Source organism: Oncorhynchus tshawytscha, linkage group LG09 (assembly GCF_018296145.1).
Source record: "Oncorhynchus tshawytscha isolate Ot180627B linkage group LG09, Otsh_v2.0, whole genome shotgun sequence".
NCBI classification, from domain to species: Eukaryota; Metazoa; Chordata; class Actinopteri; order Salmoniformes; family Salmonidae; genus Oncorhynchus; species Oncorhynchus tshawytscha.
The window spans coordinates 57892401-57915801 of NC_056437.1; the positions used below are offsets into that span (position 1 = coordinate 57892401).

General features: G+C 42.8%; 1 protein-coding gene across 1 annotated transcript in view; it reads left to right on the forward strand.

Annotated features, from left to right (window-relative positions):
- The window catches only part of LOC112258336 (serine/arginine repetitive matrix protein 3), a 143424-nt gene that overhangs the window by 96939 nt on the left and 23084 nt on the right, over positions 1–23401 (forward strand). The window contains exons 3-6 of the mRNA XM_024432648.2: positions 10326–10427; positions 19382–19498; positions 22554–22634; positions 23326–23394. Of these exons, the coding sequence (XP_024288416.1) occupies positions 10326–10427; positions 19382–19498; positions 22554–22634; positions 23326–23394 (369 nt within the window). The remainder of the gene's footprint in view (positions 1–10325; positions 10428–19381; positions 19499–22553; positions 22635–23325; positions 23395–23401) is intronic.

A 23401-nucleotide genomic window follows, 5' to 3' on the forward strand; every position in this document is an offset into this window, starting at 1 on the left:
CACTTAGTTAAAGCTACACACTGCTGTATACTGGCTGAACTGAGGCCTGTCTAGCTCCTCCATCCACAACACACTGATGGGCGATTTTTAGAAAAGCTGTGATAAGACTGAAGAAAGTGGTCCTTTCACCTCCCTGGCCTCCTCATGAAGATGAGAGTATTTGCACCGGGAGCTTCAAGGAAATGGTATTTGTTGTGTAAAGTAGGATTATACGCAGACAGGGACAAACAGGCATACACTCTTTGAAAAAAAGGTGCTGTCTAGAACCTAAAACAGTTCTTTGGCTGTCCCCATAGGAAAACCCTTTGAAGAACCCTTTTGGTTCCAGGTAGAACCCCTTTGGGTTCCATGTAAAACCCTTTCCACAGAGGGTTCTACATGGAACACAAAATATTTATACCTGGAACCAAAAAGGGTTCTCCTATGGGGACAGCCAAAGAATCATTTTGGAAAAAGACACACAAGGATACACATGGGATATTTGCAAACGCCTTTAATCCGTATAAAGCCATCATATTGCAAAGCCAATTTCATTATAGGAGTGTAGGCTATAGATTGTGTGCTTCATATTCAGAAACTCATGATATTGTATTCACTTTTTGGGGTACCTGGGATTGAATTTGACTTTCTCCCCAACACCTCCTCCAGCAGAGTTTTATCTCCTGACCTAGGTTCAAATACATGTATATTTGGTTATTTGTATTTGAGATACTTATTTTCTGTGTATTTGAGTAATTTCAAATAATGTGGCCCGGATTGTTTTATAATTTCCTATAAATATCATACTATTTGAAACTATTTTCAAAAACGTATTTCCAAATACATTATTTCAAATAATCAAACGACCTGGGTTGAAAAACATGCAGTATTGAAATATTTGTATTTGAAAATATGAGTATATAGTCAGTACTGTCCAAGTGTATTTCCAAATATATTCCAATATTCAACTACTTGTTGAAGTATTATAATTATATTCAATTATATTATATATATATATTCAACTACACAAAAAATATTATAATAATAATACTTACTTCCAAATGTCTTTTGAAAGTAATTGAAATACCCTAAATAGTATTTGAACCCAGGACTCTTAAGTCACTTAACATCCTGAATACCTTATAAGGTTTATTTTAGTGTATAAAAGAGAGGGGTGTTTACGCCTTGATCAGACAGACATCGTCATTGCATCAATAATAAATTCAGCAGTCAACCTTTTTTCATTATGCAGTCCATATTTTTTTATGGATGTCGTCAACAAACTTCACCTTTTGCTACTATTTCTGTCAAGTCTACGCATACATTTTAATCCAATGTATGCACCACACAGAACACAGAATGCACTGCAACTGCCTCTGCAATGCAATGCTGCAAGGCAAACGCAGCTTTCCATTGGAAATCTGGTGCAGACACACAAAGACTGAAAATAACCACCCCAACTCACGCCCTGACCATACTAAATAAAGACAAAACAAAGGAATAAAGGACAGAACGTGACACCCAGTGGGTCAGAAGTTTACATACACTCAATTAGTATTTGGTAACATTGCCTTTAAATTGTTTAACTTGGGTCAAATGTTTTGGGTAGCCTTCCACAAGCTTCCCACAATAAATTGGGTGAATTTTGTCCCATTCCTCCTGACAGAGCTGGTGTAACTGAGTTAGGTTTGTAGGCATCCTTGCTCGCACATGCTTTTTCAGTTCTGCCCACATATTTTCTATGGAATTGAGGTCAGGGCTTTGTGATGGCCACTCCAATACCTTGACTTTGTTGTCCTTAAGCCATTTTGCCACAACTTTGGAAGTATGCTTGGGGTCATTGTCCATTTGGAAGACCCATTTGCGACCAAGCTTTCACTTGAGATGTTGCTTCAATATATCCACATAATTGTTGTAAAGTGAACCAGTCCCTCCTGCAGCAAAGCACCCCCACAACATGATGCTGCTACCCTCGTGCTTCACGGTTGGGATGGTGTTCTTCAGCTTGCTAGCCTCCCCCTTTTTCCTCCAAACATAATGATGGTCATTATGGCCAAACAGTTCTATTTTTGTTTCATCAGACCAGAGGACATTTCTCCAAAAAGTACAATCTTTGTCCCAATGTGCAGTTGCAAACCGTAGTCTGGCTTTTTTATGGCGGTTTTGGAGCAGTGGCATCTTCCTTGTTGAGCGGCCTTTCAGGTTATGTTGATATAGGACTTGTTTTACTGTGGATATAGATACTTTTGTACCTGTTTCCTTCAGCATCTTCACAAGGTCCTTTGCTGTTGTTCTGGGATTGATTTTCACTTTTCACACCAAAGTACGTTTCATCTCTAGGACTTGTGGAGACCTACAGTGTTTTTTCTGAGGTCTTGGCTGATTTCTTTTGATTTTCCCATGATGTCAAGCAAAGAGGCACTGAGTTTGAAGGTAGGCCTTGAAATACATCCACAGGTACACCTCCAATTGACTCAAATGATGGCAATTAGCCTAACAGAAGTTTCTAAAGCCATGACATAATTTTCTGGACTTTTATGTCCTGTTTATAGGCACAGTCAACTTAGTGTATGTAAACTTCTGACCCACTGTAATTGTAATGCAGTGAATTATAAGTTAAATAATCTCTCTGTAAACAATTGTTGGAAAAATTACTTATGTCATGCACAAAGTAAATGTCCTAACCGACTTGCCAAAACTATAGTTTGTTAACAATAAATTTGTGGAGTGGTTGAAAAATGAGTTTTAATGACTCCAGCCTGAGTGTGTGTAAACTTCCGACTTCAACTGTACTTCTGGTGTACCAAAATGCAACGATGCTGTCGGTCTGATCGAGGTGTTAGAGACAGACAGGATGAAATAGAAAAATCAAGGGAGGAATGTAGCAAGGAAGTCTTATTAAAAGAGGAGACGGTGGTCTAGCTACTATCACAAAGTTGTATTGGGACCACGCAGCCAAAGATCTTTCTCATTAGTCTTCTGAGGAGATTGTTTTCCACAGCCAAGTAGGGACAAGCTCTTTGTGAAGTCTGAAGGGATTAATCCCCACCAGGCAGGAGCAGGAGGGATTTACCAGGCTAAGAGCAAATGCCCCTCTTATTCAATGTCACCAAGTTCAGCACTAGCCTGAGTCCCAGACCTGTTTGCTATGTCTTGCCAACGCCACATGACAATGACATCAAATGAGTTGGCAAGACAGCACAAACACAACTGGGACTCAGGCTATAGTTGCCTGCCCTACGTGAATCTGACTTGAATCTGCTTTGGACCATCTAGCCACCGTGTTAATTCCGCCAAATGTTGTCCCTATTGGTCAAGGTCTTAGTGAGGATGAGCAATCTAGAAAGAGAGGCAGAGAATTGGTGCACTGTCATGTCATCCGCGGATCTGCTTATCCTCCTAGAGCTGCTGCCGTGTGGGAGATGTAAGAGGGTAGCTTTGTGAAGAATTCAGTAGTCTCCTCTCTCCACACACCTCTCTCTCTCTCTCTGCTCTCTCTCTTTCCATCTTCCGCCCGCTCTCTCTGCCTTTCTCGACTCTACAGTATAAGCACATCTCCCTTGAACATGTGCAACTTTATAATTTGTTATTCAATTAAATTCCTGATTGAAATGTTCTCCTCCACATGAGAGTTGAACCATTTCATTATGAAGTTGTTGCTGGTCTTTTAATTTGGTCTCTGAAATTGAAATAATTTTCTCTACCCCTCTTCACCAAGCCCAAAGCCACTCAATCTTACTAACTGCATCATATTGGCATAAACTTATTGCACAAGTATTGATGGCCACTGCCTTTGTCCGACATGTGCTACGGCTGCACCTGGGGATGTGAGTTGAGACGGTGTAAGAACAGTCTCTCTCTCTCTAGCCCAGAGCCATAAGCTGTGTTCGAATACCCATACTAACATACTGTATTCTACATACTTAATGAGTATATACTGCATACTATATACTATTAGTTAATTTTAGTATACTACAAACAAACAGTATGCTTTCAGTTGAGTGTACTAGCTCTTCACATGTCTACCGGAAGTTGATTCTGTTGCTATGCAACCTCTTGGTAGCTAGTTAGTTAGCATAACAAATTACTAGTTAGACCTTTTACGACTTCGGGTGTGTTCTTTAAATTCAGTCTGGAGTGCGAGAGTGCGCTTGTAAATTCAGAGTGTTGTCAGATTGCCCGTTTGTAAATTCAGAACGTTTTGCTCTTGGAGCGTACACTGGAAGCTCGGGCCGAGGAGTAGGGTTGATTTGAGCGTTCTGACCTTACAACGACAGTCAAGCACCTAAGCTAATGTTGGCTAGCTTGCTAGCTACTTCCAGACACAAATGGGACCACTCTGACCATTTTGCTCGCCCTCGCAAAGCTGGTTATGCTGTTCTCATGTTATCCAGAGCGTTGGTGACTGTAACTGTGCCGCTGGCAACAATTTAATTACGCTTTTTTTGCCGACGTTTACTGACACCGGCCATATTCAATGGGTGTTGAGCGTTCATAAATTCATTATTCTGCTCTCTGGTACACTTAGACGAGAGTCCTCTGAAATCTGAAATCGGAGTAGATAGCCAGAGCGAATTTACAAAAGCACCTGAATGTCCATTGAGAACGCACAATGTCTATACCATTTAGCTAGGCTAAGAATGACGGGAATAGTCAAGTCAATAAATGTTGGGTGGGTAGTTAGTTAGTTAGCCTATAGGTATTATACTGGCAAGTTTGACGTTTAAGTAGCCAACTAATGTTAGGTAGCTAGCTAACGACAATACCGGTACACACTGCTGTAATGATACGCTATGTGTTTGTCAGGCACTATAATGTGTAAGGTAACTTATTTTAATTATTTACATTGCTCAACATGCTTAACATTTCTCATAATTAGTTAAAGTAATGAATTTGTTTAAAGACTAGAGAGACTTGTTTAAAGGCTCTCGTTGTACTTCGACTGCATATTTTCCGACATCTTCTTCAAATCTGGAAACGATGTGAAGCCACGCCCATTTGCTTAAGAATTGCATTATGGACCCTAAAGTACGGAAATAGTGTCTTCTACGTGTATACTTCATATTTTGTTGAATTTAGTACAACATCTGGGAACTTTTTGCATTCTATATCCATACTATGACCAATAAGCATACTGTAATACTCACAAATAGTATGGTTACTGCGGTTAGTATGAGTATTTGAACACAGCTCTAGATTTAAAAAAAAATATGTGTGTCACTTCGCTTTGACAACACTGACCTTGTCATTCATGCCATTAAAGCATTTTGAATTTGATTTCCCTGAGCCCCTAGCTAATGGAGACTTTCTTTCTCACTCTGTTTCTCTTTCTCTCTCTCTCTAGCTTCTGTCTAATTACTTCAATCAGGCTGTTTAATCTAGGTGATTTGTCAGGGCTGGGCTGGCGGGACAGGAAGAGGGAGCCAGTCTGTCTGATATAGTGTATGCCCCAGTCAGTCATGGTGACTGTGTATGTTGAGGGCCATGGGGCTGGCAAAATGGCCCTCAACTCATCTAGCGTATCTATCGCTGATGACTCTCTGTTCTCTACTGTATGGACACACACACACTCGCACACACACACAATCCACACTCAGTTTAACATTAATTTAAACAGGTGTGTGCTTGTGTGTGTGTGTGCGCGTGTGCGCGTGAGTGTGTGTCTGTGTGTAAATCAGTGACGTTTAACCCCCACAACAGCACTAATTAACAGACAGAATCCGAGATGTGAAGTTTGGATGCTCGTCCACTAATAGCCCCTGAAGAAAAGCTCAATACATCACCATTTATGCACATTGATTTTGAGTTTAGAATAGATTTTACCACTCTAACTCAACTCAAAAAGCAATCTTGCATCTGAGAGACCCAGAAAGGACAGATTTTGTTGTGTTACGGAACTGAATAATGAATCATTCCCGTAGCTATTTGTCTGTGAATGGGCTCTAGTTTACCATGAATACATTTAGATCACCCTTTTTTAGAAAAGAGGTGTACCTCTTTGATTGACTTGGCACCGGTACTCCTTGTATATAGCCTCGTTATTGTTATTTTTCCCCCCAAAAAATATTTTCCCTAAAAAAATTGTATTTTCCTGTTTCTTTCTTTCTTTTTGACTCTACATTGTTGGGAAGGGGCTCGAAAGCATTTCACAGTAAGGTCTACACCTGTTGTATTCAGTGCATGTGACAAATAACATTTTGATTGATCTTTGTGTAACCGGTGTGAAATGGCTGGATAGTTTGCGGTGCACGCTAGTGGCATTTCAATCAGTGATGTCACTCACTCTGAAACCTTGAAGTAGTTGTTTCTCTTGCTATGCAAGAGTTGCGGCTTTTGTGGAGCGATAGGTAACGATGATTCAAAGTCGACTGTTGTTGATCTGTGTCGAGGGTTCCTGTTTTGATCCCAGGTTAGGGCGAGGAGAGGGACAGAAGGAATACTGTTACATTTCTGTCTGAAATGAAGAGAGGAAAAAGAGAATCAAAATGCATAACCTCTGCAGAGGCCTGGAATCTCAAACAAACATATTCTGGTCAGTAGATCCACAGGTGATGCAGGGGTATTCTAGCCCCACAGCACATCAACCTCAACCCCAGTGTTGTTGTAAAGCCGTTACACGTAAAACCACAGCCGTTACACGCACCGTTAAGCGTACGCCCACTGCCCATGGTTAGCCAATCCCCTCAGACCATCCCGCAGGGTAAACCAATCGGGGAGAACGGAGGTGTCTGACTTTAGGCTTGGCTGCGCCACAAAACCATGTGAGAGGAGTCCAGAGAGGGAGGAGACAGTCGTGTATAATCTACACAGGGACACTTGAAGTCAATCTTAAATTAATCATTGTATATTAACAGCAAGCTTGAGAGGTCACAGTCAAATTTAGATGCATCAAGTACCAGTCTGAAGTGAGCTCCGCCGGGGCAGTCCCGTTAGTTCTCTTATATACTGCTTACACAGACAAGTTATATTTGCATGATTTAGCTTATTCATCATTAATTCATCATTAAAGTTTGGTTCATGCATGTGACTGACCAATACCTCACGAGGCTTCTTCTATCCAAGCTGAGACCTTGAAACTGAGATATCCTTTCATTCTCAAAACAAGGTTCTGTGCGTACTGCCAAATTGCAGATACTGATGGTGAGGATTCGTTCAATCAGTCACTTGCATGAACACAGAAATTGGTTATTAGAAAAGCACAAACATGACATTTTCCATCACAAGATGGTGCTGGAGGAGGAGGCCAGGAGGGTGAGGAAGACAAGGGGAGGAATAGGAGAAGAGAGGAGGACATTACAGTACACTATAACTATCCGTTCCACAGAGCTCTTAGAGCTTGGGGTTGTGAGTCTGACACCTTATTTATGTCTTTACACTAGCTGTCAGTAAACAGAGCGAGTGTCAAGCGTTAATATATCTCAGCCTGCTATCATCAGGACAGTGAAGTGTGAAGGAAGGAGAGCGCCTTAAGCCAAGCATTTTGTTTTGGTGTGTGAGAGCATTAGTGCACAATACGAGCCTATTATATTCTAAGGCTTTTCACCCTCTCCCTCTTTTTATAGCACTGTCAAGGTACGGTAGAGTAGAACACACTGTAGAACCCACACCCAGACATAGTATATATGTCTAGTGACTACAGTGATGCACACAAACACAGTAAAGTAACATTACGTATGGTGATGGGGCCTGCCTCATGCATGGAAAGATATAAATATAGAGTGAGTTGAGTTCTTTGCCACTCTGTTGTGATTGTGATGTGGCTGACAAGCCCTGCTAGGCTGAGAAATGACTAGAGATTGCAATAGAGCACACACACACACACACACACACATTCACTCACTCACACACACACACACACACACACACACACACACAGAGAGAGAGAGAGAGCGATTACAGTGAAGCAGGGAGTGAGTAGTGGTGGTGTCACACTGGGCTGTCTCTGTTCTGTACTGTCAGATCTCCTAGACCACTACCTTAATCTCCTGTCCCTAGCCGCGGTACTGATAGCGCTGGGCAATTCTGGGATAAATGGACACAGCACCTACACAGCTTTCTGGTCTGGTTCAGACTACTGCTATTATTTTCACTATTTACTGGGATTGGTGCCGTGACTGACTGGCAATGAACAGAGAGTCTCTTTTACTGAGTGGGAATGTGTTTCAGCACCGACCAACAGTGGACAGCTCCCACAGTGTGTTCAGTTCAGCAGCTTTTGAATGTGTTTCAGCACCGACCACCAGTGGACAGCTCCCGCAGTGTGTTCAGTTCAGCAGCTTTTGAATGTGTTTCAGCACCGACCACCAGTGGACAGCTCCCGCAGTGTGTTCAGTTCAGCAGCTTTTGCTACACCCACAGAGAAAGATAGTGCCATTGAAACAACTGATAGAGAGAGCATGTTGTAAAATGCAGATTGACAAATAATGAAATACAAGATATTGAACAAAAGGAATCATACAGACGGTCGTCCTTCATTCCTTCCACTGCTCTCTCTGCATTTGACCTTGAGTTGTGTTCTAAATAGCTCCTCTGTGATGCTCACTGAACAGTTTTCCTTCTCAGAGACTGTATTCGCTCTGTGTTCTTCTGGCACTCCTCCAATAGAACTAACTGGCAGGGAGTCATGACTCTCATCCAGAACTGTACAATCTGTGTGTGGACATTGGAGCGGTTGTCAGTGGTAATGTCTGAACAGGTTTGTTACAAAGCTACGCTGAGCTTGTTTTCCACCCACATACAAATAGAGTACATATATATATATATATATATATATCTATATATATGTTTTTTTTACCTTTATTTAACTAGGCAAGACAGTTAAGAAAAAAATCTTATTTTCAATGACGTCCTAGGAACAGTGGGTTAACTGCCTGGTGTAGAACGACAGATTTGTACCTTGTCAGCTCGGGATTTGAACTTGCAACCTTCCGGTTACTAGTCCAACGCTCTAACAACTAGGCTACCCTGCCACCCCATATCTAGTACTACATTAGTTAACTTGGCCACAAAACATACATTCAATAGGCAATTATCCCACTCAGGTTCTTCTAACTGAAGTATACGTATATACCACAGAGATCCTATTAAATGACTAATATGTCAATCTGAGTTTCACCACAGAGATCCTATTAAATTACTATGAGTTTCACCCCCACATGATGGTGACCCACAGGATTCTAGCCAATGCTGATAACGTTGAGAAATTGGCTCGCAGGATTGAGTGTATTGATGTGTTGTGTACAACTGGGGTTTCTAGTGAGCTCCACCCCTATTTCTGCTGTCAGAATAAAACATGGCATGTACAAAGGGGCCTCAAGGAAGGACTCTGGGGAATTGGTGATCTAGCAAAGTGAATCATCTGACACATGCTCACGCCACACGCACGCATGCCCACACACAGCGAATCATCTCTCTCTCACGTGTGTACACACACAAACACAGGGGCCGGAAGGAAGGACTAGGGAGATTTTAAGTTGAGCTGGCACAGCAAATCACCTGCATTTCCTTTCCCCCAGTTGTGTCGTGTATCAATTAAGCCATACTAAGGGAAAGGCATTCCACTACATATGGTTCCTGGCCAGCCATCTTATCCCCTTCTGGACAAGCTGTACATTTATGCCCCCCGTTTGGAGATGACGTGGCGTTACACACGCACCAGCGCCCGTTGTGACAGATGGCGATAAGCCTTGCTGCTTTCTCTGATAGGACGGGAAACATGTGATATTGAAAATGACTAGCCGTGTGTGTGATGCTGTTGCTGTCTGTGCCTGGCTAAATTCTCCATCTCCTGTCTGCACCATGTCTTAGTCACTAAGACTTAGTGGTTCCCATATTTTGCCTTCGCCATGACAGTTAGCCATCACTCCTCCTCACTGCCTTGCAAATATATCTTTGAGTCCTGCCCTGTCTGCTCTGCTCCACCGGGTAAATCAACCGTGTGTGTGTGTGTGTGTGTGTGTGTGTGTGTGTGTGTGTGTGTGTGTGTGTGTGTGTGTGTGTGTGTGTGTGTGTGTGTGTGTGTGTGTGTGTGTGTGTGTGTGTATTAATGTCCTCATGGGTACCAGAAGTCCTCACAAGGATAGTAAAACAAGGTACATTCTCGTTCGTGGGGGCATTTCCCACATCCCCACGAGGACAAAAGGTATTTTAAGCTTACAGGTTATGGTTAGGCAAAATAGGATTTTGAGTTTAAATCAATTTTAGGTTCCCTCAAGGATAGATAAACATATGCTGTGCGTGTGCTTGCGTGTGTGCCTGCGACTGTGTGTGTGTGTCTCTGTGTGTGTCTCTGTGTGTGCCTTGAGTGTGTTGGTCTACACCCACTGAGTGTGTGTTCTCTCCTGTAGGTACTCTGAGGAGGAGATCAGGCAGAAGGTCGGCACCTTCAGACAGATGCTGATGGAGAAAGAGGGGGTAATCACCAGAGAGGGAGCACATACACGCCCACCGTAAGTCACACTCTCCTCCGTATCGCTCTGTTGCTCTCTCTCTCTCTCTCAATATCTGTCTCTCTCTCTGTCTCTCTCCCTCCTTTCAGGCTGTATCACAACCGGCCATTATTGGGAGTCCCATAGGGCGGCGCACAATTGGCCCAGCGTTGTCCAGGTTTGGCCGGTGTAGGCCGTCATTTTAAATAAGAATTTGTTATTAACTGACTTGCCTAAAATAAAGGTTAAAATATATATACAGTTGAAGTCGGAAGTTTACATACACACACACACATACATATTTCAATTATAATTCACTGTTTCACAATTCCAGTGGGTCAGAAGTTTGCATACACTAAGTTGACTGTGCCTTTAAACAGCTTGGAAAATTCCAGAAAATTATGTCATGGCTTTAGAAGCTTCTGGCTAATTGACATAATTTGACTCAATTGGAGGTGTACCTGTGGATGTATTTCAAGGCCTACCTTCAAACTCAGTGCCTCTTTGCTTGACATCAAAATCAAAAGACCTCCACAAGTCTGCTTCATCCTTGGAAGCAATTTCCAAACACCCGAAGGTACCACGTTCATCTGTATAAACAATAGTACGCAAGTATAAACACCATGGGACCAGGCAGCCATCATACCGCTCAGGAAGGAGACGCGTTCTGTCTCCTAGAGATGAACGTACTTTGGTGCAAAAAGTGCAAATCAATCCAAGAACAACAGCAAAGGATCTTGTGAAGCTGCTGGAGGAAACAGGTACAAAAGGGTCTATATCCACAGTAAAACGAGTCCCATATCGACATAACCTGAAAGGCCGCTCAGCAAGAAAGAAGCCACTGCTCCAAAACCGCCATAAAAAAGCCAGACTACGGTTTGCAACTTCACATGAGGACAAAGATCGTACTTTTTGGAGAAATTTCCTCTGGTCTGATGAAACAAAAATAGAACTGTTTGGCCATAATGACCATCGTTATGTTTGGAGGAAAAAGGGGGAGGCTTGCAAGCCGAAGAACACCATTCCAACCGTGAAGCACGGGGGTGGCAGCATCATGTTGTGGGGGTGCTTTGCTGCAGGAGGGACTGGTGCTCTTCACAAAGTAGATGGCATCACGAGGAAAGAAAATTATGTGGATATATTGAAGCAACATCTAAAGACATCAGTCAGGAAGTTAAAGCTTGGTCGCAAATGGGTCTTCCAAATTGACTACGACCCCAAGCATACTTCCAAAGTTGTGGCAAAATGGCTTAAGAAGTGGCCATCACAAAGCCCTGACCTCAATCCTATAGAAAATTTGTGGGCAGAACTGAAAAAGCGTGTGCGAGCAAGGAGGCCTACAAAACTGACTCCGTTACACCAGCTCTGTCAGGAGGAATGGGCCAAATTCACCCTACTTATTGTGGGAATCTTGTGGAAGGCCAAGTTAAACCATTTAAAGGCAAATCTACCAAATACTAATTGAGTGTATGTAAACTTCTGACCCACTGGGAATGTTGTGAAAGAAATAAAAGCTTAAATAAATTATTCTTAGTCTTAAAATAAAGTGGTGATCCAAACTGACCTAAGACAGGGAATTTTTACCAGGAATAATGAAAAACTGAGTTTGAATGTATGTATATATAATTCACACACGCAACCCACTTCATATCGTTATGTGTATTTTCAGTTAAAATGTAACTCTGCCCCTTCCCTATGCCCCATGTATCAATTGAAATAGAATATGAGCATAGCCAGAAGGTTATCACTGAGCACCCTTCCTATTTTATAGGCCTGTCAGATCAGGTTCTCCAGTCCTGTCGTCCCATCTCAGAGCTAATGATGTGTAATGTTTCTGATGCCCCGTATCATCACAGAGGGCTGACTAATGATTGTTTCTCCCTGGCATGCATTGTCACCTTGGCTGTGACCTGACGTTTGCCTATGCATCAATTCTGAGAGAGAGAGAGAGAGAGAGGGAGAGAGAGAGGGAGAGAGAGAGAGAGAGAGAGAGAGAGAGAGAGAGAGAGAGAGAGAGAGAGAGAGAGAGAGAGAGAGAGAGAGAGAGAGAGAGAGAGAGAGAGATGAATTTGGCCCTGTTCCTGAGGCATAGACATAATTCTCCCTTCTGCGGCATTCATAGCTCAGGAAAGCCTTGGTGTGGAAAATTGAGACAGGAGGGTAGCAATTAGCAAAAGAGTTTTCTCCTTTGAGCCAAGTTTACTGACTCTCGCTGTTTCTCACACACACAAACACACATTTTCATCATTTAGCAGAAGCTCTAATCCGGAGCGATTTACAGTAGTGAGTGCATACATTTTCATATTTGTTCGTACTGATCCCCTGTGGGAATCAAACCCACAACCCTGGCGTTGCAAGTGCCATGCTCTACCAACTGAGCCACACGGGAGCAAAACACACACACACATTTTGAATTAGTGTCTTGGAGACAGGGTTTTTGGTCAGTTATCATTTTCCAGCCATAATATAAATTAAATCCGGAGGTACTTTACAACTTCCTCCTGTGGTTTCCATGGGGATAAGGAGCAGTAGGATGCAGTAGTAGCAGTTTGCTTGTCTGTTGTTTCATGCAGAACCATCAGAATGCTACTGCAATAATGTCTGCTCTGCATTGACCAATCATGATCAGACCTCAGCAAAAAGCCTTCCTCATTAGTGAGTCTGACCAGGAAGAACACGCACAGATTCTGCAGAACAAGCAATAACCACCACCACTTGACAGTCTTTATCCCTACTGCCAAGTGTTCCTTGTATTTCAGTTCCACCATGCTCCTCCATTGATTTCAGCCTGAGCTCAGGGGATGGTAGGATACGAACATTTCTCTCTTTCTCTCTCTCTCTGCTTGTGTGTGTCTGTCTGTTTTGTATGTAATCTGCAAAATCTATGTAGACTGAATTCTAATATACTCGTATTCAGTGGGGCAAAAAAAGTATTTAGTCAGCCACCAATTGTGCAAGTTCTCCCACTTAAAAAGATGAGAGAGGCCTGTAATTTTCATCATAGGTACACTTCAACTATGACAGACAAAATGAGAAAAAAAATCCAGAAAATCACATTGTAGGATTTTTAATGAATTTATTTGCAAATTATGGTGGAAAATCAGTATTTGGTCAATAACAAAAGTTTATCTCAATACAATGACAGAGGTCAAACGTTTTCTGTAAGTCTTCACAAGGTTTTCATTCCTCCATGCAGATCTCCTCTAGAGCAGTGATGTTTAGGGCAACACGGACTTTCAACTCCCTCCAAAGATTTTCTATAGGGTTGAGATCTGGAGACTGGCTAGGCCACTCCAGGACCTTGAAATGCTTCTTACGAAGCCACTCCTTCGTTGCCCGGGCGGTGTGTTTGGGATCATTGTCATGCTGAAAGACCCAGCCACGTTTCATCTTCAATGCCCTTGCTGATGGAAGGAGGTTTTCACTCAAAATCTCACGATACATGGCCCCATTCAATCTTTCCTTTACACGGATCAGTCGTCCTGGTCCCTTTGCAGAAAAACAGCCCCAAAGCATGATGTTTCCACCCCCATGCTTCACAGTAGGTATGGTGTTCTTGGGATGCAACTCAGTATTCTTTGTCCGCCAAACACAACGAGTTGAGTTTTTACCAAAAAGTTATATTTTGGTTTCATCTGACCATATGACATACTCCCAATCTTCTTCTGGATCATCTAAATGCTCTCTAGCAAACAGACGGGCCTGGATATGTACTGGCTTAAGCAGGGGGACACCTCTGGCACTGCAGGATTTCAGTCCCTGGCGGCATAGTGTGTTACTGATGGTAGGCTTTGTTACTTTGGTCTCAGCTCTCTGCAGGTCATTCACTAGGTCGCCCCGTGTGGTTCTGGAATTTTTGCTCACCGTTCTTGTGATCATTTTGACCCCACGGGGTGAGATCTTGCGTGGAGCCCCAGATCGAGGGAGATTATCAGTGGTCTTGTATGTCTTCAATTTCCTAATAATTGCTCCCACAGTTGATTTCTTCAAACCAAGCTGCTTACCTATTACAGATTCAGTCTTCCCAGCCTGGTGCAGGTCTACAATTTTGTTTCTGGTGTCCTTTGACAGCTCTTTGGTCTTGGTCATAGTGGAGTTTGGAGTGTGACTGTTTGAGGTTGTGGACAGGTGTCTTTTATACTGATAACAAGTTCAAACAGGTGCCATTAATACAGGTAACGAGTGGAGGACAGAGGAGCCTCTTAAATAAGAAGTCAGAAATCTTGCTTGTTTGTAGGTGACCAAATACTTATTTTCCACCATAATTTGCAAATAAATTCATAAAAAATCCTACAATGTGATTTTCTGGATTTTTTTTCTGATATTTTCTGTCATCGTTGAAGTGTACTTATGATGAAAATTACAGGCCTCTCTCATATTTTTAAGTAGGAGAACTTGCACAATTGGTGGCTGACTAAATACTTTTTTGCCCCACTGTATATGTTTGTCATATTTTTGCTGATGTAATGAGAATAGGAAATGCAGATTGTTTTGGTGTTGGGCAAGGCTATGTATGTTTGTGGACATGGAAGTCAGTGATTTATCTTTACTGTAGGTTAATGAGGTAATACAAATGTGATGTGACTGCAATGTAACAAATTATTAGGCCCTTAGTTGACTAAAATGGCTCACAGACAATAACTAGATTAAATCATTAATCAAATGCCAAAAATGTAACTAAGACTTAATACTATTTTAGTCAAATGACTAAGACTAGACAAAAAACTAAAGGAGTGCCAATATTCACATTGCTTCAGAGACCCTAAAATGGTTCCCCTATGGCAGGGGTGTCAAACTCCAAGGAGGGCAGAGTGTCTGTGGGTTTTGGGGTTTTCCTTTCAGTTAAGACCTACACAAACACGTGAGGGGAGTTCCTTACTATGCTGAACCAAAATCTAAACGCGACATGCAACAATTTAAACGATTTTACGGAGTTACAGTTCATATATGGAAATCAGTCAATGTAAATAAATTGATTAGGCCCTAATCTATGGATTTTACATGACTGGGCAGGGGTGCAGCCGGTCTGGGCTGGGCTAGCGTGGTTACACGGGGTCTGCAGTTGTGAGGCCGGTTGGACGTACTGCCAAATTCACTAAAATTACGTTGGAGGCAGCTTATGGTAGAGAAATTAACATTAAATTATCTGGCAACAACTCTGGTGGACATTCTTGCAGTCAGCATGCCAATTGCAGACTCCCTCAACTTGAGACATCTGTGGCATTGTGTTGTGTAACAAACTGCACATTTTATTGTCCCCAGCACAAGGTGCACCTGTGTAATGATCAGGCTGTTTAATCAGCTTCTTTATATGCCACAGCTGTCAGGTGGAGGGACTATTTTGGCAAAAAAGAAATGCTCACAAACAGAGATGTAAAAGCTTTTTGTGTGAATGGAACATTTATTTTATTTCAGCTCATTTTTTTATTTAACCTTTATTTAACCAGGTAGGCCAGTTGAGAACAAGTTCTCATTTACAACTGCAACCTGGCTGTCACTCCCTGGCCATAGAGAGGTTTTTATTCTCTATTTTTGGTTAGGCCAGGGCATTCTAGTTTCTTTATTTCTATGTAGGTGTGGTTCCCAATCAGAGGCAGCTGTCTATCGTTGTCTCTGATTGGGGATCATATATAAGTTGTCCTTTTTCATTTGGGTTTTGTGGGTAGTTATTTTCTGTTTAGTATCTGTTTTACCTGACAGAACTGTTTGCTTTCGTTACTTTGGTCGAGTGTTTTTGATATGAAATAAAATCATGAACACTTACCCCGCTGCGCTTTGGTCCACTATTCCTGACGACGAGCGTTACACTGGCTGGCCAAGATAAAGCAAATCAATGTGACAAAAAACAACACAGAGTTACACATAAACAAACGTACAGTCAATAACACAATAGAGAAGAAAAATAGAAAAATCTATGTACAGTGTGTGCAAATGTAGAAGAGTATGAAGGTAGGCAATAAATAGGCCATAGAGGTGAAATAATTACAATTTAGCATTAATACTGGAGTGACAGATGTGCAGATGATGATGTGCAAGTAGAGATACTGGGGTGCAAAAGAGGAAGAGGGTAGGTAATAATATGGGGATGAGGTAGTTCGGTGTGCTATTTACAGATTGGCAGGTACAGTGATGACAGGTATAGTGATCGGTAAGCTGCTCTGACAGCTGATGCTTAAAGTTAGAGAGGGAGATATAAGACTCCAGCTTCAGAGATTTTTGCAATTCGTTCCAGTCATTCCAGTCAAAACTGGAAGGAAAGGCGGCCAAAGGAAGTGTTGGCTTTGGGGAGGACCAGTGCAATATACTTGCTGGAGCGCATGCTACGGGTGGATGTTGCTATCGGTAGGATAGTCAGTTTTATGGTTGTATGTTTGGCAGCATGAGTGAAGGGGGCTTTGTTGTGAAATAGGAAGCCAATTCTAGATTTCATTTTGGATTGGAGATGCTTAATGTGACTCTGGATGGAGAGTTTACAGTCTAACCAGACACCTAGGTATTTGTAGTTGTCCACATATTCTAGGTCAGAACCGTTCAGCGTAGTGATGCTAGTCGGGTGGGAGGGTGCGGGCAGCAATCGGTTGAAGAGCATGCCCTTAGTTTTACTAGCATCAAAAGCAGTTGGAGGATACGGAAGGAGTGTTGTATGGCGTTGAAGCTCGTTTGGAGGTTTGTTAGCATATCACCAGAGGAACAGAGGAGGAGTAGGATACGAGTACGGCTAAAGGATAAAAGAACTGGTCGTCTAATGCGTTCGGAACAGAGAGTAAAAGGAGCAGATTTCTGGGTGCGTAAGAATAGGTTCAAGGCATAATGTACAGACAAGGGTATAGTAGGATGTGAGTACAGTGGTGGTAAGCCTAGGCATTGAGTGATGATGAGAGAGGTTTTGTCTCTAGAGGCACCATTTAAGCCGGGTCACCTGTGTGGGGGTGGAACAAAAGGGCTAGCTAAGACATATTGAGCAGGACTGGAGGCTCTACAGTGAAATAAGACAAAAATTACTAACCAAAACAGCAATAGACAAGGCATATTGACATTAGGCAACGGCATGTGAAGCCGAGTGATCAAAGGGTCCAGTGAGTAGCTAGGCGAGCTGGAGGCACGGCGATTCAGACTGCTAGCAGGCTAGCAGATGGACCTCAGGGGGACGTCGCAACGGGAGAGCCTGTTGAAACCCCCTCAGACAGTTACGTCGGCAGACGAGTCGTGATGGATCGGCGGGGCTCCGTGTCGGCAGCAAAGGGTTCAGGCCAATTGGCAAAAGAGGTATTGAAGCCCAGGAATTGTCTGGGCCTTGCTCGAGGCTAGCTCCAGGCTAACTGGTGCTTGCTTCGGGACAGAGACGTTAGCCAGGAGTAGCCACTCGGACAGCTAGATAGCTGCAATGATCCGGAGTAAAGGTAGCTTGCGGTAGGAGCTTGTGGTAGGAATCCAGAGATGTGGTAGAGAAAAGCAGTCCGATATGCTCTGGGTTGAAATCGCACTGTGCAGACTGGCAGGAATTGACCGGGCTGAGGCTGGCAGATGTCAGAGTTAACGGTGATGACCGCTAGCAGTGGCTAACTGACTACTAGCTAGTAGCTAGTTAGCTGGCAATCTTCTGAAGGGGGTTCCGGTTCCAAAAATAGCAGATCCATACCAAATTGGGTGAGGCGGGTTGCAGGAGAGTATGATCAGTCCGTAGATGGAAATTGAGATAAAAAATGTTACAAATATATGCGAACTATATACGAAGAAAAACAATATATACACAAGACAATCAGAACAGACATCCCATTGCTATGCCATCTTGGAAATGGGGACCAACACCTAAAAACCTGGGTCCAACACTTTACATGTTGCATTTATATTTTTGTTCAGTATAATTAGTGACCTTAATTCATCAATAAAATGTTGTTGTTTTACAGGGTCAGCCATAGTAGTAGGGTTAAGTGCCTTGCTCGAGGGCACATTGACAAATTTTTCACCTTGTCGGCTCAGGTATTCAAACCAGCAACCTTTCAGTTACTGTCCCAATGCTCGCCTCAACCCCTCGCACACAAACAATTGTGGCAAGATTATTAATAAGAAAGATTCAAACATGTTTCAACTCTTAAATGTTATGGAATGTTGCTATGTGTTCCCTCTTTATAGCTTATGTAATAGCCTAACATGAAAGAATTGACAGGGCAAAGATTTTTTTTACATGTACCTAATTAATGTAGACCCAATTAACAATGTTATAATGTGGTTAATGTGTTGTGTTTATATACAGGCATTATAACCCCCACCTTGACAGACGATAAACAATGCAGGGGTCCAGTTAGGAAAGTGGATTTTATACTGTGGAGTTAATTCCCTTAAGGCAGCTGTTTGGAATTGAATGAATCAGACGTTGTCACATTGTTGTTATAAATAAACTTGGTTGAATGGTAATCTTTTAAAATGTTCACACGTTCAATGGCTCATTTATGGCATTCATCACCCCTCATATGTGTGTGTGTGCTCGTGTGCGTGTGCGTGTTCCATCCTCCTCTCTCTGTGTGGGTGTACTGTTCATGGCCAGATGAGATGGATCAGCAGAGGGCACATGGTGCAGGCCAGGAAGTGAAAGGGATGGGGGATTAGGGGGGGGTAGGAGTGCAACACAGCCATCTGCATGCGTGAGAGGGAGAGATGGTGTGAGATGGAGAGATATGTTAACTCTAGGATGGAGAGATGTTAACAGTCACATTTTAAGGTCAGATTTTAGTTATTTTATTTGTGCTTCGACAAGAACATTTGGACTCGGATAAGTAAAAGATTTGTGTTAGAACAAAGGATTTTGTATCACGGAATGTTTAGAAAATAGGGTTAATTTTCGGAGTCGTTCTGAGCTGCATGCAGCTGCTGTATTCCTCAGTTCTTGTCATTCTTACCACACATACACCCAATTCCTGGTCCCTGGTCTCCCATTGGCTGCTTCCAGTGACCTATGACCTGTGTTTTCTCTGTAGGGTCAAACACATGGTCCATGGAGAGCATGGGGAGGAGCAGACCGACCCAACCCTGGCTGAAGGTTACCAGGAGGACACAGACTGGCATGGAGACTACTACGATAAAGACGGTTATAGGTATGGAACAACCACACGTATTCTCACTCATACACACACATGTATCGTACACACACATTTATATTTGCATGTACGCATGCATGCACACACACAAAAACACAATCACACACACACTTGCTGACCAATAACTGAGAATGGTCTTGGAGGGGATGGCTGCCGTTTTACGTGCTCCTTAACAACAATTATCTTTTTTCACGTTTGTAACTTATTTTTTTACTTATTTTGTACATAATGTTGCTGCTACCATCTCTTATGACCGAAAATAACTTCTGGACATCAGAACAGCGATTACTCACCTCGAACTGGACAAATCATTTTTCTTTAACGAGTCCGATACAAAGGATATACTGCTTTCTTGAGAACTGTCCCAAATCCCTGTCATTTGCGTAAAGAAAAGACGGAGAAAAAGGGGATGGAGGTCGGGCTGCCTTCTGAGAATTTCATAGGCGAGTGACTAAACCTCCACTACCATCTGTTCTATTGGCCAACGTGCAATCATTGTAGAGAAAAATAGATAGTGTAGGTTTAGTCACAACAGTGGTAGGCCTGATTAGCAACAACGATGAGACAGCCTACTATAGGGAGGAGGTCAGAGACCTGGCAGTGTGTTGCCAGGAAAACAACCTCTCACTCAATGCGAATAAGACAAAGGAGCTGAACGTGGACAACAGGAAAAGGCGGGCCAAACGGGCCCCCATTAACATCGACGGGGCTGTAGTGGAGCCGGTCGAGAGTTTCAAGTTCCTTGGTGTCCACATAACCTTCAAACTATCATGGTCCAAACACATCAAGACAGTCGTGAAGAGGGCACGACAACACCTTCAGGAGACTGAAAAGATTTGGCATAGGTCCCCAGATCTTCAAAAGGTTCTACAGCTGCACCATCGAGAGCATCCTGACCAGTTGCATCACCGCCTGGTATGGCAACTGCTCGGCATCTAACCGTAAGGCACTACAGAGGGTTGTGCGTACGACCCAGTACATCACTGGGGCCAAGCTTCCTGCCATCCAGGACCTATATACTTGGCGGTGTCAGAGGAAAGCCCCCAAAAATGTCAAAGACTCCAGTCACCCAAGTTATAGACTGTTCTCTCTGCTACCGCACAGCAAGCGGTACCGGAGCACCAAGTCTAGAACCAAAAGGCTCCTCAACAGCTTCTACCCCCAAGCCATAAGACTGCAGAACAATTCATCAAATGCCAACCCGGAATATTTACATTGACCTCCCCATTTGTTTTTACACTGCTGCTACTCGCTGTTTATTATCTATGCATAGTCACTTTACCCCTACATGTACAAATTACCTCGACTAACCGGTACCCCCATACGTTGACTCAGTACCGGTACCCACTGTATATAGCCTCATTATTGTTATTTTATTGTGTTACTTTTTATTATGTTTTACTTTAGTTTATTTGGTAAATATTTTCTTAACACTTTCTTCAACTCCATTGTTGGTTAAGGGCTTGTAAAGTAAGCATTGTATTCGGTGCTTGTGACAAATAAAGTTTGATTTGATATGGTACCATTTTAGCCGGGCCGGTGAAATGTACCTCCATTTACGTTTTGGGTCATGGCTTCCCCTATATTGTGCCAACATGGCCCCATAACAGCTTAAAATGTTTGTATTTGTTTTGGGAACACATTTAATCAACTACCAAAACCATATGGCCTTTTGTTTATGATTGCAAAAATGAGGAAAAAACACCAACATTTGCAGTAAAATTTTGATATTTTCACTTTCAAAGGGTTGTAATTAAATACAAAGTTTCCTTTTACACTCTAAAAAAGCTATATGCGTTTTCCCTAAAGTCTACTGATTACAATAATACATATGATATTATTTACTGTGTCACTTTTAAGAAATGTCAGGAAGCCTGCCCCATACACCACTCCTACACAGCACATGTGTGCCACAGATAGGGGAGCGGAGGTGGGAGGCCTGCCAGTACAGGAGCTTACCTCCAAGCCCTCCGGAGAGGATGTAGTCCATGCTGTCAGCGATTAAGGTCTGCGGTACACACACACACACACACATGAATGCGCATAGACAGACACAAGTACAGACAAAGCATGCACGCACACACACTACCCACCTCTTGAGATGGAAATCCAATCAGCCTTTTCCAATCCTCTCCATGTGGCCTTTGCCGTTTCATATACACTAAATATACAAAAGTAGATGTGACTATTTCAGCTACACCCGTTGTTGATAGCTGTATAAAATTGAGCACACCGCCATGCAATCTCCATAGACAAACATTGGCCAACAACATTGGCCAACCTCACTAATGCTCTTGTGGCTGAATGGAAGCTAGTCCCTGCAATGTTCCAACATCTAGTGTAAAGCCTTCCCAGAAGTGGAGGCTGTTATAGCAGCAAAGGAGGGACGAACTCCACATTAATGCCCATGATTTTGGAATGAGATGTTTGACGAGCAGGTGTCCACATACTTCTGGTCATGTAGTTTATATGCAGATTAGATAGATATCAGTTGAAGAGGGCTCTTCAGACCAAGTGCCATAGCCTTCAGAATGCACCCCCACACAAATACACACACACACACACACACACACACACACACACACACACACACACACACACACACACACACACTTCGTACAGGGAATTCTGACATACACATTCAAAAGACAAACAACAATGTAGTGTACTACATTGTTGTTTGTCTTTTGAAGTATGGCCAATACACCATGGATTCATTAGAATGTATTATCGGAATTACATTTTCCCAGAAATTAATAATTGTATGCCAGATTGCCAGAGGCAGTATGAAGTGGTACGCTCCCATGCACTTGCATGCACAGTATGGATTGTCGCATCACTCAGAGGACATTAAGCTTGCTCGCCTGGGGAAAATCTTGCCTGTAGCTGATCAATTTATTTGTGACTGAAGATTACTGTAATGACAAACGCTTGTATGTTTCGCTCACTGAATACTCTCCCCTCCCAACTCTCTCATTTCTCTTTTTTTCTCTTTCTTTCTCCCTCTCTCTTTCTCTCTCTCTCCCTCTCTCTCTCTGCCTGGCTACCATAGAATGAAGAGGAAATCTAGCAGCTCTCCATCTCCTCGACCAAAGAAGAGGAAGAAAAAGAAATCTGGTCGCAGAAGGAGTCGGTCAGTGGCCTCACAAGATGTAGAACTATTCTTCCTCAGTGATGAGATATGCATTATGCTGTTGTTACATTGCGTTTGAATCATTGCTTATGTATTGTGTGTGTATTCCCTTTAAACACAAAGATGGGCAGGGCCATGGACACCGACGTGATGGTAGATACAGATTGGAATTGAAAAAGAGTAAGACAGCTCCCTGGTTTTCCTCAAGGTCGTCAAAGGTGGTGAGAGAGATTGGTCTGGATGACAGACAGAGAGAGAGAGGCAGTGCTACAGATGAAAGCGAGAGACCGACTGTAGGGAGAGAAGGACACAGGTGAATAGAGACATGTATGACACAGAAAACTCTGGCCGCTCTCAAGGACTCTTGGTGAGGAGAACTGGAAAAGCTACTAGAGGAAATGTAACGATGAAATGTAAGGAATAGAATGGAGGACTGGGTTCATTGTTCACTATGACAGTACAGACCATTCTCTGAAGAAATAATGCATGAGTGGCCCTGCTATATCATTAATAGTGGCAAGGTTAGAGGTGTGCTTTGCTACGTTTTCTTAACAATCTTTCACAATTCCTTCTGGATAGGCTTTATTTTGTAGGACTGCTCTTCTTTCGCTCTCTTCATCTCTCTCTCTCTCTCTCTCTCTTTCTTTCTCTCTCTCTCTGAGCTCTCTCTCTCTCCCCATGTCTCCTCCAGGTTCGACAGCTCCTCTCCCTCCCGCAGAGAGAAGAAGAAGAAAAGTGGAAAGAAACACAAGCGAGACAGGTGTGTA